This window comes from Amaranthus tricolor, chromosome 5 (genome assembly GCF_026212465.1).
Source record: "Amaranthus tricolor cultivar Red isolate AtriRed21 chromosome 5, ASM2621246v1, whole genome shotgun sequence".
Lineage (NCBI taxonomy): Eukaryota > Viridiplantae > Streptophyta > Magnoliopsida > Caryophyllales > Amaranthaceae > Amaranthus > Amaranthus tricolor.
In genome coordinates, this window is record NC_080051.1 from 23,251,842 (window position 1) to 23,270,652 (window position 18,811).

The 18,811-nt window shown below is 32.4% G+C and overlaps 1 protein-coding gene across 3 annotated transcripts; it reads left to right on the top strand.

The window, feature by feature from the left end:
- The first annotated feature begins 478 nt into the window (after positions 1 to 478).
- LOC130812655 (probable helicase MAGATAMA 3) lies at positions 479 to 17,886 on the top strand. 3 transcript variants are annotated; one of them, XM_057678202.1, is made up of 21 exons: positions 479 to 873; positions 2,083 to 2,208; positions 3,015 to 3,162; positions 3,233 to 3,375; positions 3,471 to 3,665; positions 4,673 to 4,864; positions 5,029 to 5,064; positions 5,880 to 5,971; positions 6,097 to 6,147; positions 9,505 to 9,613; positions 9,690 to 9,795; positions 10,115 to 10,212; positions 11,004 to 11,114; positions 11,187 to 11,279; positions 12,152 to 12,205; positions 14,774 to 14,832; positions 14,924 to 15,008; positions 15,303 to 15,671; positions 16,908 to 17,030; positions 17,101 to 17,187; positions 17,382 to 17,886. In XM_057678202.1, exons 2-21 carry the CDS (start codon positions 2,098 to 2,100, stop codon positions 17,574 to 17,576), a joined length of 2,457 nt encoding a protein of 818 aa, XP_057534185.1. In that variant the 5' UTR covers positions 479 to 873; positions 2,083 to 2,097; the 3' UTR covers positions 17,577 to 17,886. The 3 variants fall into 3 exon arrangements, with proteins under 3 accessions (XP_057534185.1, XP_057534186.1, XP_057534187.1); XM_057678203.1 differs by having other exon boundaries at positions 2,088 to 2,208; XM_057678204.1 differs by lacking the exon at positions 2,083 to 2,208.
- The last annotated feature ends 925 nt before the right edge of the window (positions 17,887 to 18,811 follow it).

Here is an 18,811-nt window from a genome sequence, read left to right on the forward strand (position 1 = left end):
GTATTGCTTCTATTTCCTTCACTCTTTTGCTTCATTTTATTTCAATTACTAATAAAACAATCCCAAATTCCTCTATTTTATTGACTCAATAGTTATTGGTGTTGATTGATGAATGATGATTTATAATACAAGTTTAGATTCAGGATTATTTCAATACTGGTAATTGAGTATGGATTGTAGAAGTAGTAAACCTAAGGCATTTGAAGTAGTAAACCTTAAAGAAACAGCTATGAAAGAAGAGAAGGAAGAGAAGAGGAAAAAGAAAAGAATAAGGAACTAACCATGGTTGGTTTTTTATAAAAATTAACGGCCTCTTAACGGAAAAAATTTTAAAAATTTTACGTTTGTAATTAGCAAGATAGTCAGGATACCAAAGATAAAGTGCAATAATACAGGAGTACCATTGATAATATGGTAACATAAATAAACCGCAAAAAGACGGATGCAATTAAAATCTTCCTAACAAAAATAAACCGCAAAAAGACGGTTGCAATCAAAAGGTAAAACCCCTATATATGAAGGCCTGATATTGTTAAACCTTCATGCACGGTTTTCCTTCCGCCATTGCAACACCTCTTCTATTCTTTTACTAATTCTTCACATTTTTTTTCTGTTCATCCTCGATTCTTTATAAAACTATAAACAACTTCAAAACCTCACTATTCTCTCCTCTCTCTCTACAAAAAATAAAACTAAATACCCAAAATAAATATACCGTCGCCCCGCCTGCACCTGCCGCCTGCCCGCCTGCACCTCCGGCCAGCCGACTACCGTCTACCCCTGCTCCCTGCGGCTGCCTAGTGGCTGGTTCGGTGGTTCCTATTTCACATTCATTAACAAAAACCCTAAAAATCAAAATTTTGATTTTTTAAGGTATTTTTACTCTCAATCTTAATCTTAATGTTCTAATCTTTAATCTTAATCTTGAGGCTTGATGTTGTACTTTTTAATCTTAATCTTAATCTTGATTCTTGAATTTTGTTAGTGTTTTTTCTTTTTCTTTTTGTTATTTGAATAATTGAATATTTGTAATGTGTTTACTAAACTTGAATAATTGATTTTGTTTGATTTTTTTGTTTATCTTCTTTGAATAATTGAATAATTAAATAATTGTGAATGTGTTTGAATGTTCTTACTGGTTTTATGAGATGATAAAGGGTAAATTATTTCCCAATGCAATGTTCGTGGTTGAGGGAAGCTTCAACTTTTTATTTTTCAATGTTAATTGTTGTATGGTCATTGAAGTAGGAAAAATCACTGTTTGCTATATTAAATAAATTTAATTATTATGTTAGGTATGAAAGATTAAGGACTAATGATGGGTTTAGATTTTTCTTTCAAAAAAAATGATGGGTTTAGATTTGGTTGAAGTTCCAAGAATGCTGAATTGTAGTAAAACAATGAACATACGACACTGTGCTTATCTAGTACTGTTAAGATGATGTTCTGTCAATGGTTTCAAAGGTAATTGTTGAATGATAGTTTAGTTACCTTTTTAGAGAAGAATTTATTTCTCAATGTTAGTATTGATGCTACTGTACATAGATTCCAAAATATGAAAACTAGGCGAAAGCAATTGTAGTTTGTTTGTTACTTTATATTTCATTTTGTTGGACTATGTTTTCATTGTAAATTTGAACCATTGTAGTTCCTTCGTTACCTTTTGTATTACTTTGGCTTTCTCTTGGGATCATTGCGCTTCTACAAGTCATTTTGTCGAAATAAAAAATATTTTAGTTGTTAATTTTACAAATGAACTTCTGTCGAAATCCCGTCCATTTGTTGGTGCCCCAGGGGACACTAAACCCTGGATTCGCCACTGTTCTTGTTGTGAAATAGTTCTTCGAATTTCTTCTATTTTTTGGTCAATTGGGGCTGTAATCCTCTGTTTGTAAATGTTGTAGAAAAAAAACTGTCTGAAGGTTATTACTTTTTAAGAAAATTGATTAATATTTATTTGAACTTAAATTTAGTTATAATTTATAATTATAACAAAGCAAATGTAGTTTTTGGTTTTCTTTTGTAAAGAATATCATTGAAATTTTATTTTTAATATTAAGGGCCCTTTTTAAATATTATTAGCACAGGGCTTTCGAAATGTGTGAAACGACATTGGAGAAAAGCAAAGTGGCAGAAGAAGCTTGTATGCTTCGCTTTTATAAGATTGTTCTGAGTTGGGATTACTTTCGCATTCGCAAATTATCTCAGGCAACTAATTTATACCCTCTTTTTTCCTTCTTTATTTTGTTTGTTTTTTCATGACATTTTAGTGTAACCGGAACTTGTATGCACAATTCTACAATACTCAATTGTTGTCTGTCAATCAATCATCAATATAGTTTAACCTAATTTCATTGCATACACAATGTTTGAATTTCCTAAAGTTATGTTGAAAATTCATCAAAAATTATGTAAATATGAAAATTTGAATTTGAATATGGTTAAATTGCAATCTTTCTTCTTTGTTGTTACGATAAGTTATTGATTATTGCTTGTTAATCAATTACAAATGTGATTTTAATTTCATTGCTTACCTATTTCTTGGATATCCTGATGCTATGTTAGGAATTTATCAACATTAATGTAAATATTATCAATTTGAATGTGATAAAAGTGCAATCTTTCTTTCATTTTATTATGATAATTTATTAATTATTGCTTGTTACAATTATGAATTAAATTATTGCTTGTTACAATTATAAATTAAAATCTAATAATTGCTTTCATTATTCATTTCCTAATGTTATGTTGAAAATTCGTCAAAAAAATTATGTAAATATGATAATTTTGATTGTGATAAAAGTGCAATCTTTTTTCTGTGCTGTTATGATAAGTTAGTACTATAAATTATTGCTTGTTACAATTACAAATTTGAAATGGAAAGCATATTTCATAAATTTCTTGATGTTATGTTGATAATTCATTAAAAATAATGTAATTATGATTAGTTTGAATGCAGTTTAACTTTAATCTTTCGTGTTATTTGTCATTTTTTTGGGGTTTTCGAGAAACAGAAATCTAGCAAAGAATTAAGTAAGGGTCTAAGGGAGGTGAAGGATACATATAAGGATGTTGATGATTACTTAGCAACGTTTGAGCCTCTTCTTTTTGAAGAAGTTAAAGCACAGATTGTCCAAGACAAAGACGATGAGGAGGAAGAGGGTATTTTCTTTTTTTCTTCTATTTATTTGTTTCTTTTCACTTTTTTCTCTAATTTCTGGTATGCATTTAGAAACACTGTTGCTTGAGCAGAAGATGTGTGTGTTGAAGGAATGCAGCAATTTGGATGGGTTTTACTTCCCCACAGTAGTTTATGCCTTGAATGACAAGGAATTCGTTTTTCAAAATGACCTTTTGTTACTTTCCAAAGAGAAGGTGAATTAGTTTTTATTTCCCGTTATGTAGTAGTTAGTGTATATGTTTGTTAAATTGTTAGTTTAATGTGCTAAATCATTGAATTTTCTTGCCAGTTTGGAGTGGACAAAATTCCTAATACATATGCATTTGCATTGGTGGAGCATCGTCAACAAGAATCTCTTAGACTTAGAATGTTTTTACAAGGAGAAGTTCAGGGAATTGATGTTGATAAAATTGCGTCTAGTAAGAGACTAAATAAAATGCAGACACGTCTCAGTGAAGACAAGTCCTTTCTATTCATTTCAAAGGTGATATATTATCTATTTATTTCGTTTTATATGAATAAACGTAAATTTTTTGTTCTTTATAGAGAGTTTTCATATGAGTGTGTATTCTCGCCTAAAATATACATTATACATTTTGAAATTTTTATAACTATTTGGAACTTTTCTTTGGTGCTTATCATGGCTCATATGTGATTGGATTTTTGTCTTTGGTAGGCCATATTGGAACTTGAAATTGTAAGAAGTTGTTGCTACAACTTTTCTCTTGTGATTTTAGTAACCGTTTGGCCAAGATTCTAAAACTGGTTCACCAATAAAAAGGCTAAAAAGGGTCAAACATTAAATTTTATAGAGGTTTTAAGAAGCTAAAAATTAATTTTTTAAATTGTAGGAGAAGATAAAATATTTTAACTTTTACTCTTGGTTTCTAGGAAGCAATAATCTATCATTAAAATACTTTTATCTTTTGACGAACTTACCCCTAACTTTTATCTTTGGACAAACTACTCTATTCTTTATAATTAAATGTTTATTGTATATTTATTGTTATTGTTCACTATATAATATTACTCAACCAACTATGAAAAATTGAGTAGAAGAGAATAAAAAGGCCGAACGGAAACACAGTTTCTGTCTAAAGTACAAGGCCAAATAATTTTGTTTTATAAAGTTTGATAATGTCAATATTAATTCCACTTTTTGGCAATTTCGCCAGGTTCTTCTTTTTGGTGCCATGCCACCGTTTTTTGGCTTTATGCCCGACATAGATATTACAAGAATTGCATATTACGGTTCCTCTAAACTAACACTTTTGAGATTTTTCATTCTGCAGCCATCGCTTTGAGAAGATTGTTTTCTATTTTCTTGTCATGTAATAAAAAACAATGTGAAAAATTTTACAACGCACATCACTTTGATATTTCACCAATTGACCTTCAACATCACTTTGATATTTCACCAATTGACCTTCAAATGTCAATTTATAATACTCTTGTTAGGATAAATATGTATTATACTAACTATTACTACAGATATGTAGTTTATCTACTATTGTTCGTGAGTTTGTTGCCATGCGGTCCATTTGCTCACTTCCCTTCAAGGATGTTATTTTGCGGGCTTCAGATAGTAACATCAATACAACAGGGCTTGCCTGGAAGGTTCCTAACAAGTTGATGGAATCAATTGAAAATAATCATAATGAGTCTCAATTGGAGGCTATTCGTGTGAGTATTTGTTTAACTTTAGGTTTTTTTTGATCTCATTTTCTTTTAGTTCTTCACCATGTCCTAAACTGTCTCATAGCTCTCTCTTTAAGTTAGTTTTTGTGAATTTAGCTTAGCACACATTTTTACCTTCATCATGACGTGGATTAAATTAATTTCTTCAGGCAGGACTATCTCGGAAACCATTTGTCCTGATACAGGTATTATTTGACTTTGAAACTCAACAAAAACATGTTTTAGGCACCGCATTATTTTGTAACCTATTTCTATAAATTATCAGTGTTGTACATGTATATGTCATTTGCTTTGTTCGTAGTAAATAGGAGATGATCCGTTGTTTAATGAGTTTCACGTCAAAAACAGTCAAAGCCTTTTTAAGTATGCAAGAGGGATGTGGATTAATTGTTTAGTATCATTGATGACTCTTTGATAGAGCTGAAAAGTATTAAGGATCTCCTTTAGATAAAATGTTGTGGCTTGGGAAAGAAGAGGGAGCTCAAGACTTTATGGCACTTCTGCATTTTAGGGACACTTTGTGCAATATGGTCAACAAGGAATAGAGGCACTTTTAAGGATCGTTTCCTTGAATTAGATATTGTTTGGGATAAGGCTAAATATTTAGCAACTCTATGGATGAAGGCCAAAAGTTTGTTTGGAAATTTTTTCTATTAATAGTTTATGTAGAAGTGATTGGAAGATTTTGTTCTAATTAGATTCTATTGCAATGGAATTCCTGCTTTGTATCAATACCTTTCACTCTAACAAACTTTTTCTTCATAAAAAAGAAATCCTAGCCTATATGCTTCTGGATTAAGTGTCTGAGGAGTCTCTTTTTTTTAAAGTTTACCATGGCTACTATCATTTTTTAAAATGGATATATAATATAATGAGAACCCGCATGTGGAGGAGGGGAAGTGCAAGCCTTTCTTTGTCTCTAAGAATGTTCATTCTTATTTGTTATACTATTATGTTTGGATTCGAAGTTCCTGTAACCTGATTGTATTTTCTATTCTAGGGCCCTCCAGGGACCGGAAAGACACAAACTATACTTGGGCTTCTTAATGCCATTCTACATTCTGTTCCAACAAGAACAAGAATCGATGCAGAGTGAGCATTTTTTTATTGATCTCACTATTATGTCATTTATGATCCACACTGTTTTTGTTTTGTTTTGTTTTGTTACAGAGGCTCTATTTTTATTCATTTAATATTCCAATTAATTGCTATTGCAGTGATAAGCCACATGACTTGAAGCGGCCTCGAGAAATGTCTTTTGAGGAGAAGTATGATTTTTCTATTGATAATTTTAATGTCTTTATTTTTGTCTTTGAAGTTTTTTAGTTATCTTTTGCTTAACTTTAAGTGTGTGTTACTCTTATTCCAGGAAAAAAAAACAAGTGGTCAATAGTTTAAATAAAAAAAAATTATATTCAACGTTTGATTAAGACAATTATTCATGCTGAGATTTTATAATGTAAAATCTGCGCATTATGTCATCATTTGACAAATTTTTTAAATTTAAAAAACACCATCAAAATAACTGGAATGCACCACTATCTAATCATGTTATCATTTAATTTGAATGATACCGTTAAAAATCATAAGAAATAATAATAATAATAATAATAATAATAATAATAATAATAATAATAATAATAATAATAATAATAATAATAATAATTTAAATGACTCGTGTTATTAGAAAGGCTAGTAAAAACTAAGGTCAACCTAAATGTCCAATTTACAAGGCCTGTTTATGATTGCCAAAAACTATCAAAGAAGAGAGCCTCTTTTTTATAAAACCCTACAAAATTTAGGGCTTGCCTCTTTCCTTCCTGTCTTTCTTCACGTGGCACACCGCACACTTCCTTCTTCTCAAGCTATACTCTAATGTTAAGAGCAAAATACCACCATTAAATTCATCGTTCAACCTGAAAATCATGGAAATTTGACAGCAGAATAGGCATTTGAAATCTTTTTTTCTTTTTACCTAAGTCCTTAAATATTTAAATTAAACTAAAAGGATTGGGGCTCAAACCGCTAATATCTAGTGTAGAATACATACCTTCAATCAACTCATCTAGTAGCATTCTTTGTTATTACTTGTTTTTTTATCCTAAAAATAATTGACATCACTGACCTAAAAATGGATCTGCTCATGCTGACCACCTTATCTAACCTTATTTCATGCAGTATGTTATGCACTCAAACATTAATGGTTGACAATCCTTATTGTGGTTCTTTCGGATGATGCAATTCTAGCATGTGACACTTATTTTATTGAATGTCTATTTAAAATATGTTACCATATCTTAATATATGATTCTATTGCAACTTAGTGAAAAAAATATCGCTACAACCATACGGTGAATGTTTTGGGCATATTGCAATTGAAATATTGAAATTTAGTTTGAGACAACCATACTGTGAATGTTTTGAGCATGTTGCGATGACCAAAATTTTCAGTGTTGTTTAAGCTTCTAAGGTATAGTCATGTTATGTTGGGACCTCGAGTTACCACTTAGTATTGGAGAACTCTAATCATCACCATGATGTTGATAAGATTTTTATGAGTGTGGCTTTTGTTCTTATACTTTTGTACTAAAAATTAGGGCATCGTGATAAAAATGGCAAATTCTTTATTATGTTATTTTGCAACGGGATGTTCTTTGTGATTACGTGGAACTAGCAGAAGTGTGATCAAAATGGAAATGTTAATTTGAAGGATCACTTCATCTAGAGAGTTGATTTTTTTTGGACTCAAAACACTCATCTTGCACTGCAAAAAATATTATAATTTTTGTTAAGTTTGTTGTCGGATTATGTCCCTCTTGGAAAGCTAAGTCCTAGGTATGTTTCTCGTAACTAATACAATGAGGAGGTGCATGTTTAATAGGTTATTCATGAGAAGTCGAGAAGATGATATTGATGTTTTGACTTTGTGAATCCTTTCATTTACTATGGATCTATTTGTGTTGTAACTTGGAATTTTCAACACGGAGCGTAAATTTACATAGGACTTGTAAATTAATTTGTTTCTCTATGTTAACCAGAGGAAAGAAACTTTTCTTAAATTTTTGGCTCATTTTGCTATTTATTGTAAAACCAATTGAAAGGATAAGAAAAACTTTGTAAAGTACATGTACATAGAAAATGAGTTTTCCCATTTCATTGCTATCCCTCATAACTTATAAGCATATTCCTAAGTCATCGATTTCGATTAAGCGTAGTGTAAAATTTCTCTCCCATCATCGTATCCTGACCTTTGTATTCAGTGCAAAAGCCGTTTCATCATCGTATCCTGACTTTTTATAAAAGTTTATAGTTCACTACTAAAACTTAAGCCAAGATATATCTGCATTCAGTGCAAATGTCGTTTCACAACTAATTATGCATGACTTGTACTAAATCATTGTCAGCCTATAGGTATTATATACTTTAGGCCTTGGTAGTTCAATTCATGGTCGTTTAGTGTGGAAACAATAGCTTAAAACTTCACATTATAATTTGGACATCTTTTTATATGGTAGCATTGATTGTCATCAATAGTTTTGAACTTTTGGTTGGACATAGTCTCATAGTTGTTTTTGCCTAATAATTTTTTGAGCTCTTTTCCTTGCTTTAAATCGAATAAACCTAGACATAGTGCACAATGTCATTCACTCCACCAAATCGTGGCCATAGCGTAAAAGGTTTTTGACCTTACCGCAATCGAAGTATTCTTACTTTTCTTCTCTGGAACTCTTCATTTGATTTCAAGTATGTGTTGGATCTATAATACCGAGAGTGAGTTAGACATCTTCGGTCTTACCCACGTCTAAGTCATCTTCGATCTTCTTCACCCTCTTTTTTATTTTCTCTAGCTCCAATTTTCAATCTTCCTTACCGGTTTGTTAATGCTCCGTCTTTGCACATGTCTAAACCATCTTAAACAATTCTCTTCCATGTTTTTATCAATGTTTGCAACTCTTAAAACCTTTTTTATATCTTCTTTTTGAATTTTATCCCTCAAGGTTTGCCCAATCATTCATCAAAGCATTTGCATTTCCGCTACTCCCATTGTTCTGCGATGATCTTTTCTAAAAACCCAACTTATGATCAATATAGTAGCGTTGGTCTAATGATCGTTTGATAAAACTTACCCTTTCAATTTAAGGGCACACCTCAAATAGTTAATTTTTACCATTAATATAAATATTATAACATTTTAGCAATTACTAGCTAGTGTGTTTACAAGATTTCTCAAGCAATACATGTTATTCTTTCAATTGTGAAACTATGTTCAGGGATGGTATTTTTACTTCGTACAAATTATGACAATTTTATCTTGATCAGCACAAAGCCAATGTTCTTCTGCCATTTGCAATGCTAATGGATTAACCTTGGTCATCATTTTTTAGACAATGCCGATTGTAATAGTCTCTCTAATGACTCTGACCTATGTTTTTCTTTGTTTTTCATCCGTAACTATGCATACTTCTAATTTTTCTTCCACATCTCAAAGGCGGAAGACTCATTGTCAGCATAGGTGTAATGCTGCTGTTGTAGGGGGAAGGATCATAGTTTGTCTCCTGGCACAGAGGTCTTCTAATCATTAAAATCTACAATGATGCTAATCTCAATACTTTTATGTGATTTAGGCTTTATCATTGGCGACTAGCTTCTCCATTGACTGGGGTCAATCCACGAGACACAAACATGCCGGTTAATGGTGATGATGGTTATTTTCCAACAACCGGAAATGAACTGGTATCAACTATTACTTTGTTGTTGCTATGAAGATAGTTCCGATGTGTGTTTCTTCTAAATTGTTTACATGGTGCAGAAACCAGTAGTGGTAGTTTCTAGTCGAAAATATCGTGTTCGTGTGCTGGTTTGTGCCCCGTCAAATTCTGCCCTTGATGAAATTGTGTTGCGAGTTCTACGTACAGGTATACACTTTTCGAAAATTTGTCTCTATTACATCACAAGAGTTGGCAAACTGATTCACGAGACAATATTCAGATATCCTTTTTAGGGCTTCATGTTGGAAAAAAATGTCTACCAAGTGCATTTATATGCAATCAGTGATATTTGCTTGACTTGCATGGATATGCCCCAATCTAATGTTTTTTGTTTGTAAAAGTCTATGTTTTGTCTGGGCTTTATGTATTGGCTGATGCACTTTTGAGTTTAGGCATTCTAACATGGCAATTCAACATACTTATAGAAGGAATTTGCTATAATAATAGTCATTCTTATTATGTGTAGGGGTTCGTGATGAAAATGACCGCGCTTATAATCCTAAGATCGTACGCATTGGCCTTAAGGCCCATCATTCAGTACAAGCCGTCTCCATGGATTATTTGGTATGTATATCTGATGTATTGTGGGTTGTCTTCCTTTATCCAAATAAAAATTGATTGAGATTTTTTCTTTGGGGTAGGAATGATGATATTGTGATTTAATATTTGCTACCACCGCTTCTTCCCCAACATGATCCTTCCCATTACCATTTGTAATTTTCTTTTTTAAGATTAGGGGTTCTTGAAGGACCTTTTGAAATGAAATGAAATTCCTTGACAGCTTGTGAATATAAAGGCCATATTAAGTGATTTATTTTATTTTTTGTATTACGTAATGGTTTAGTAATGTCATTATCCATTATCCTTTGACTGTCAGATGGCCTGTAATTTTTGGACTAATGTTTTCTTTTCCATGATGCTTTTGCTCATGTTTTGCAACAAACTATTGTGTGCTCTACTGCCTTGCTAAAATTCGATGTTTATGGCTTTGTTCTTGTGACTTGGGTTTTAAATGTCCTTATCATTGACTTTGCTTGGGTTGAATAATTATTCTATGAGTATGATTTCTCTGGAGGAGTCAAAGCCATTTTTAAATTTAGAATGATGTGTGGGTTTCTAGTGTTTTAATTCTATTGCTATTCATAACTTTCAATATGTTTGACATTTTCAATTGATCCCTTTTGTCAAACACACACACTTCAGTAAGAGTAGGGACTTGGGATTCCTTACTCAACTTTAGGGCAGTATGTGTCTGATTAACATTAACTGCTATTTTTCTGCGTTAGTTACTTTTTCTGCTTTATTTGTCACCTTTTGAGCTTCTCTAGTGCTAACGCACCAATTTCTCTTTCAAGGTGGAGCGAAAGCTAGCTGGCTTGGAGGGCCATTTGGATAAGCAAAAGCAAGGAATTGCTGGAAGTGATAGGGATAGCATCCGTGCCTCAATATTGGATGAAGCTGTGATTGTACGCAACTCTTCCACATTCCTGAAAGTCATTTTGTATTTTCTTTTTAATAATTTACTTTCTGGATGCTAGGTTTTCTCTACTCTCAGCTTCAGTGGTTCAAACATTTTTTCCAAAATGAACCGTACTTTTGACATTGTTATAATAGACGAAGCTGCTCAAGCAGTAAGTTTTGATTCTTTTATCTTATTATGAATTATTTTGTTAGTTTTTCTTGCTTGCAATTATTCTTGTTTTTGTTAGCCAAGATTTCCGTTGAAGTATCTATTTTGAATTCCCTACTTGAATCTGGGCAGAAACAAAAAATATGTTTATGTTTAAACCCCTTCCTGCTCTCCTTCCACAAAAAACTTTCCACTTTTATCTTTTTTAGTACCTGATATAATCCATGCCAAAATTTTGTTTGTCGATGTATTTGTCTCTTATCTATCTCTCTCGCCTTTCAAAAGTTATCATCTTGTTATTTCTGGTACTTTCCATCTCTTAAGGTGCTTTACATGGTAACATGTGCTGCTTTAATTGCATCACGAGCTGTGAAGTATTTAAGGTAAACTATTTATGTTGTTGAGAAGGCCATTAGGAGGGGGTACAGTTTCTATCCTTTATATATCTTGATTCTTGAAAATTTTTCATGGTTATGGTTACTTTTAACCTTTTTCCTCGTGTATGAATTTTACTATGGATATCTAAAGTAAGATTCAATTTTTATTCAATATGATTATTGTGAGGGTTCCCAACTGATAATACTTCGGTACAAAATTTCCTATCTGATTAGAGCTTATGGAGAAAGTAACTTTGTTGAAGAAGAGTTAATTTTATTGAAAAGAATTTTACTTTCCTAATAAGTGTACTAAGTTGATCAATGCCAATTTGGTTTCCTAATAAAAACATGATACCTTATGGCTAAATATAAACCCTAAGCGTCTTGACTTTATTTATCGTCTGTGTGAAAGGATTAAGGGTGCCTTCTACCCCTCTTATTCATTTTATGATGTATTCGATCTGTTGGCCTTATAAATTCCTTTCTATGCTAACAGGTTGAACCGGCAACTCTTGTGCCTCTGTCAACAGGGTGCAAGCAGGTGTTTTTGGTAAATGTTCTTACCTTTTTTTACTTGTAATAAAGCCTGTGCGATGTGTGTGTGTGTATATATATATATAGGGGCAAGATCAAGTGAAAACAACTTAAGTGGTGAAAACTGAAAACCAGAGTGAGATATACATGGCAAAAGGTGTACATATTATCTGATAGGGTATACATATTTTTTTAAAGGAAAAAGTTCATATTATTTACAAAAATATCATCTGAATATGCACACCTTTTAAGTATTTATGTACACCTTTTATAAAATGTGCAATTATTTACAACATTGCCACCGAAATGTGTACACTATTTCAGCTTTTATGTACATCTGTTTTCAGTTTTCACCACTTTAATTGGTTTTCACATAATCCAAAACCTATATATATATATATGGTAACTTGTAGCTATTGACTTTTTATATGGTAGACATCTTTTTTCTATAGACATGGTACTCTTGAGTTATTTTTTCTATAATAGACTCACATGACCTTGTTAGGCGAAATAAGTTACTTGCCCTTTATAGAGCGAGTAATTATTAAGATAACGCCACTGTTACCGTTACTCGCCACTACTCCCCTAACATCCACTTACCTCCAAAACATTCTTTATTGTCCGACACCAACATTAGTATAATTAAAATCAAGAGCATATATTATTCCCATTACTATTGTTTCTTGAAAAACAATCTAGAGTTATGATATTATCAACAATCACTTGAATACCAAACAATTTCTACAGAAAGGGAGAATGAAATGAGTAGATTAACAGAATGGGAGGTGGGGAATTTGAATGTGGACTGCGAGTAGTGGTATCCAAATGCCAAACAAATCTATTATTGTCCTCTAAGTAGTGTGACTAGAAGCATCAAGTTGGGGATCTCACGAAACCTTTGCAATTTTAAGAATTTCTCTATGAAGCCCAAGTGCCAGGAGTCTTCATTAGATATAATGACCACGTATATGCAAGTGCCAAAACCAAAGTCTCAAGTATCTTACTAAACCTAAGAACCGAATTACGTAGAGGTAGCAATTGACGTGGAAGTTCAGTTCAAATTGGAGAAGTAACAAACAATTCTAAAATAAACTTAACTTTCCGGTAATTTATTTTTGTCATCAACCGCAAGTTTTGTTAACACTAAAATATCTTTCGTTAGAAGTTGGATGTAGTTCCAGCAGTATGGTTAGAGAAATGAATTAGTAGGACAACCATTCTACTTTAATAATCAGAGTTCCTTTGACAATAAATATATGCTTGAAGATTATATAGCGTAAATGCTAAATTCCGTCTGTTTTAGATTGTCTGTGATTTGATGTAATCTTTTTTTAAATTGTAAAAGTTTATTTAAAGAGCATCCAAATTCGCTTAAAATTGGTATAGGGGAACTTTTGGGATTCAATAACAATGCTAAAGCCTTAATCGTTAAAGTTGGAGTCGGCTACATTAATCACTAGATTAGTTCTAAACTTCCAGTGGTCGTCTACATGAATTTTTCTCATTTATTACGATTTTGTATAACCTGTGAGTCTAATTTGTTCATATCTTTTCCACTTTTGTGTCATATTTTGTTTTCCTTGCCCTATATTTGAGTCCCCTTAATTCCAACTTTCTAATTTTCTTACCTATTCACTAATACCCCGCCTTTGCTCATTGCCTAAACCATCTAAAACCATAGTCTTTCATCTTCCCCACAATATTTGTGACTCATAACACCTTTCTTATATCTTTGTTATGAATTATATCCCTCCAGGTTGCTTGCTCATCCATCTATAATCATGTTTTCTTGGGACTAAAATTTTATTAGTTATATATTAAAAAGTGTTTGACTCAAAGAAGAGCCTATATGTAATTTTGGGTCTTAGTAAAATAATGTTTTATTCCGAAGTTCCTAAAAACCATTGTGGTTGCTGTAATATGCATTTTGATTGCAATCCAACCGCTCTGGAAGTGATGCTGTATTTAAGTCTTTCCTTCAGATTTTTCTCAATTCATAAAGAATAAAGATATGCATCTAGCCTGGCAGCTATGCGTAATTTCCTAATTCCAGTACCTTATCATGATATAGTAAACTCGCTCTTGCTGTCTTAGTTATTGCTCTACTTCACATGTTCTTGTTGGTATGCAGCACTAATTCTACAAGGTCTTGACTCTTGAGAGGTCTGTTATGAAAAGATCTTACAGGTCTGTTATGAAAAGATCTTACAGATCACGAAGGCAACTCTTCTTTCCCTTCCCAATCTCTACGCTTCCATAGAAGTTGCTTTATAGTCATTACAAATTATGGTGCAAGTGTGGAAGCTTGGAATTTGATTAGTTCTTCAGAATTCTTAAGTGAATGAATACCTTTCAAATCTAGTTGGACTTTGTGTTATTGGGAGCAGTTTAGGATTACATATTTTTTTCAGTGATTACTATGCTGCCATATGGTATTATTTCATTTTCATGTATAAATTGTGCATGAAGGAGTTAGAGATAGAGCGTCTGAAGGCTGAACTCTGAAGGTGTTTAACAAATGTGTTGGATTTCGGAAACCGGGTTGTACGATCTAATATCAAACGTTCTGTTTTCATTTTATCAGGTTGGTGATCCAGTTCAGTTGCCTGCTACTGTGATTTCTCCTGTGGCTGAAAAGCTGGGGTAAGCATTTGGAACCTTGTATTCTTGTTATTTGGTTATGTTGAGGCCGAAATCGCTTACTTGCTTCTTTCTATATCATGTTTCGCCATAGATATGGTACAAGCTTGTTCAAAAGATTACAGGGGAGTGGCTATCCAGTGACGATGCTCAAGACACAATATCGTATGCATCCTGAGGTATAACTATTAAGTAGTAAATTTGATGTTTTATGGAACAATTCGCAACTGTCTTCACTTGTTGGTTCAAGAAAAATAAATAAATATATTGTTGGTATGGTCAAAATTGTTCAGAATCAAATAAGCTTGATAAACAAGTTACGGTTTCCGTATGATAACTGTTAAATCTTCTGGATTTTGATCCATTTTCTTATATGCTTTTAATCACGCTATCTTTTGGGGTTCAGAATATCAGAACCTCTGCTGTTTTTTCTATAAACTTAAACTTATATGACTATTATCATATTTAAATAGATACGGAACTTCCCTTCCCGAGAATTTTATGATAATGCACTGGAAGATGGCGCTGATGTGGAAGAGCAGACAAAACGTGCTTGGCATGATTATCGCTGCTTCCGTCCTTTTTGCTTTTTTGATATAAAGGACGGGGAAGAGTCGCAGCCTACAGGAAGTGGATCTTGGGTAAATGCAGATGAGGTTGAGTTTGGACTACTCATGTACCAGAAATTGGTGGCTAAATATCCAGAGCTCAAGTCAAGCTCCAGAGTTGCTATTATTTCCCCTTACAGGCTTCAAGTTAAGCTCTTTCGTCAACGTTTCCAAGAAATGTTTGGGATTGATTCCGAAAAAGTAGTAGACATAAATACCGTTGATGGTTTTCAGGTATGTAACTTAACTAGTTCTATTCTAGGTTTCATGCAACCTTGAAAGGCCAATTTGCCAACACAATATTTGATATCTCTGTTTTCTTATATGTTTGATGAAAGACAAATGAATTGCAAGACAGAACCACACAATTATGTTTGAATAGTAGATAGTCTGAAGCAGAAAATGGCCCATTTTTTTGTAAAACTGTTCAGTTTAGTCTGATAATGTCCGGTAAAACTGCTTGGGTCTTGCTCAGTATTAGTTATTCCCAATCCTTACATTCCATTGATAAATACTCCCTTCGTTCTCTTTTGTTCTTCTCATATTCCACATTTGGAAATTTTAAAATGTTCTTCTCATTTAGAATCATTCTATTTTAGTAACCATAGAATTCAAGAAAATTATTTCACTTACACTCTAATCTATAGAAATTAACTTACATTTTAATGCTCAATATATTAACTTTATACACACCAATGAAATTTAATGACATAATTACACTTACACTTTAATCAATAGAATCTTTATTTTTTTATATTATTTTACTCAACCCTCATAGTGTAATGTGCAATTATTATTAATCTTAATTTCTTCCCAAATCCAAATGAAAAGATAAAAAAGAACGTAGGGAGTATCATTGATGAAAATCACATTTGGTAGTGGAGATGAATAAGCATGAAAATGGCTGAATGGGCCTCCTGTCAAGTTTGATGGTATCATAGTGGAAGCTATTTTAACCATGTAATTAGTAGAGTTTGATGACAGAACACAGCATACAACACCATATGGACTCATACTTGTATGGATACTCATGCCAAGTTAACAAATTCTAAATTCTGATATTAGCAACTCGCCATTCTTTAATATTTGGGCATAGGTATATGTAATGAATGGCCTAGCAGACGGTTACCAAGGGAAAACATTATAACCTGGTCACTTATAATACAACAATTAGCATCTTCTATGATGGAATATTAGTAGAATAACAGTTTTTAAAAAAATGTTCCCTAGTTTGTCAAGAAAATTCCAACTAGCAAAAAGCAGAGTTAACTTCCATTTGTTTTAAGTTTCGCAAAATGCTGAAATCTTCTGTTTTCTTGGGAGTAGAGTTGTGATTTTAGTGTTAGTTTGTCTATAGGTCTTTAGGATCTCGATTTTGCATACAAGTCGATGGCTGGTTTACATGTTTTTTCTTCTCTTTTTATGGCGTTCCTAGTATCTTAGTAGACTGCAATTGTGGAATTGTTGCAGGGACGGGAAAAGGATGTTGCAATATTTTCATGTGTTAGGGCTAGCAAAGATAAGGGCATCGGATTTGTTGCTGATTTTCGGCGTATGAATGTCGGTATCACCAGAGCTCGTTCTTCCGTCCTGGTAAGGCTGATCAAACTGGCCTTTTCAACACGTTGATGTCATAGTTCTCGCCTCACTTTGGATTTTTTAGGTTATTGGTTCTGTATCAACACTGAAGAGGGATAAGCATTGGAGCAACCTTGTAGATGCTGCTGAGAAGAATGATTCCCTATTTGAGGTATAAATTCCGATGTCTTTAGATGAAAATTGAAGATGATGTTTTGTCGTGTGTATGATAAACAATGCATAGGAAATTTCTTCCGACTGCAATACATTTCCATCATCCCATATCGTTATGACTCTGATTACGATAAGATGTAAACAGATCAGTTATGGATTCTCATCATTACTGATATCAATTTGTTATGATAGGTATCTAAGCCTTATGCAGCATTCTTTAGCGATGAACACTTGAAATCGATGGAGGTTAAGGTTGAGCCTGATGTTTTCGATGAACAAATGTTACAATATGGATCTATATATGGTGATGCTGATAACCCTGCTCAACCAATGGATGAAAATTTTGATGGAGATGGAGGCTTTGGTGATGGTGGTGATGACGATTAGCGACTGTAAAATCTTTCTAATATTTATTTAAAATTATTATTTTTTAGAGCTAGTGAAGTATCATTTTTATTACTTTTAGGACTTTGTATTATTTAGTCATCCTATTCAATAGTTACAATATATTTTTATTGTCATACTAACTTTGCTATGTTTCTAATTTTGTTTATAGTCCACTTGTTTTTTTCTCTTCTAATAAACCGAAAATTTATTTTGCTGCAAACAAACATTGTATAGTAAAAATTAGAGAGATGAATTGAGAATTGGTCTTGTCTCTGAAGAAGCATATCCTACTATCTCCGGATAATTGTTACCTTCCTTTTCTACTTCTCTCTGTTAATTAGCTAAATAGCGTGTACCATGGCATAGAGGTGGTGATAGACTTCGTACACTGTCTGTGTTTGATGCTCACTGCCAAGATTAAATTAGTTCGCTGGCAAGTGTACTGTGTACAGAAGCAAATGGGGCAAAAGAACAATAATAGGTTAACTTATTAGCTCGTTAATGTTTCTTTATGTTGAAGTTGTATGAATAGACTTGTTAGTATACTAATTCTTCGGTACTTGGTTTAGTATTCCTTGTGCTTTGTATAAATGGCATCCATTTATGTTTCTTGTGAATTTGTATTACACTTGTATTTTCATCTCCTTCCTGCTCATCTCACACGCCCGTTTACTATCTAATGTTCTTTAAGCCCATTGAAACCTCATAAAACCATCTCGAATCCTCTTCATTCTATCATCTGTCTTCATTTTATTCTTTGTACATTTCGGTTAGTCATACCCGAATATACAACAAAGACATAGAATTACAATTGCTTGCTATAACTCAAATTCATGCTTCTCTTCACAAAATAATGGCTATGAAGAGATAAAAGATTGAATAGCTAGTCGTATAACCTCCAGGGAGAGCTTCACATTTATTACAAATTAATGTACGCTTATAGTCTTAAAATAGAAATAGTTGGGAAGAGGGGATCAAGTGGAAGAATGAAGAAGTTATATTTGAAAGTAAGAGATAGATGTTTGAAATTTTTTTGAGAGTAATCGTATAAATTGAGTTTTTCAAATTTAATATTAATTTTTAATTTTTTAAAATTAAATTTCTTTAAATGTGTAAGTGTAACTTAGTTTTTTTATTATTATTTTTTTAAGTTTTAATAAATTTATTTACTTTTTAATTTAATTTTCTTTATTTTACATTCTTAATCATTCATTTTTCTATTTTTATTTTATTTA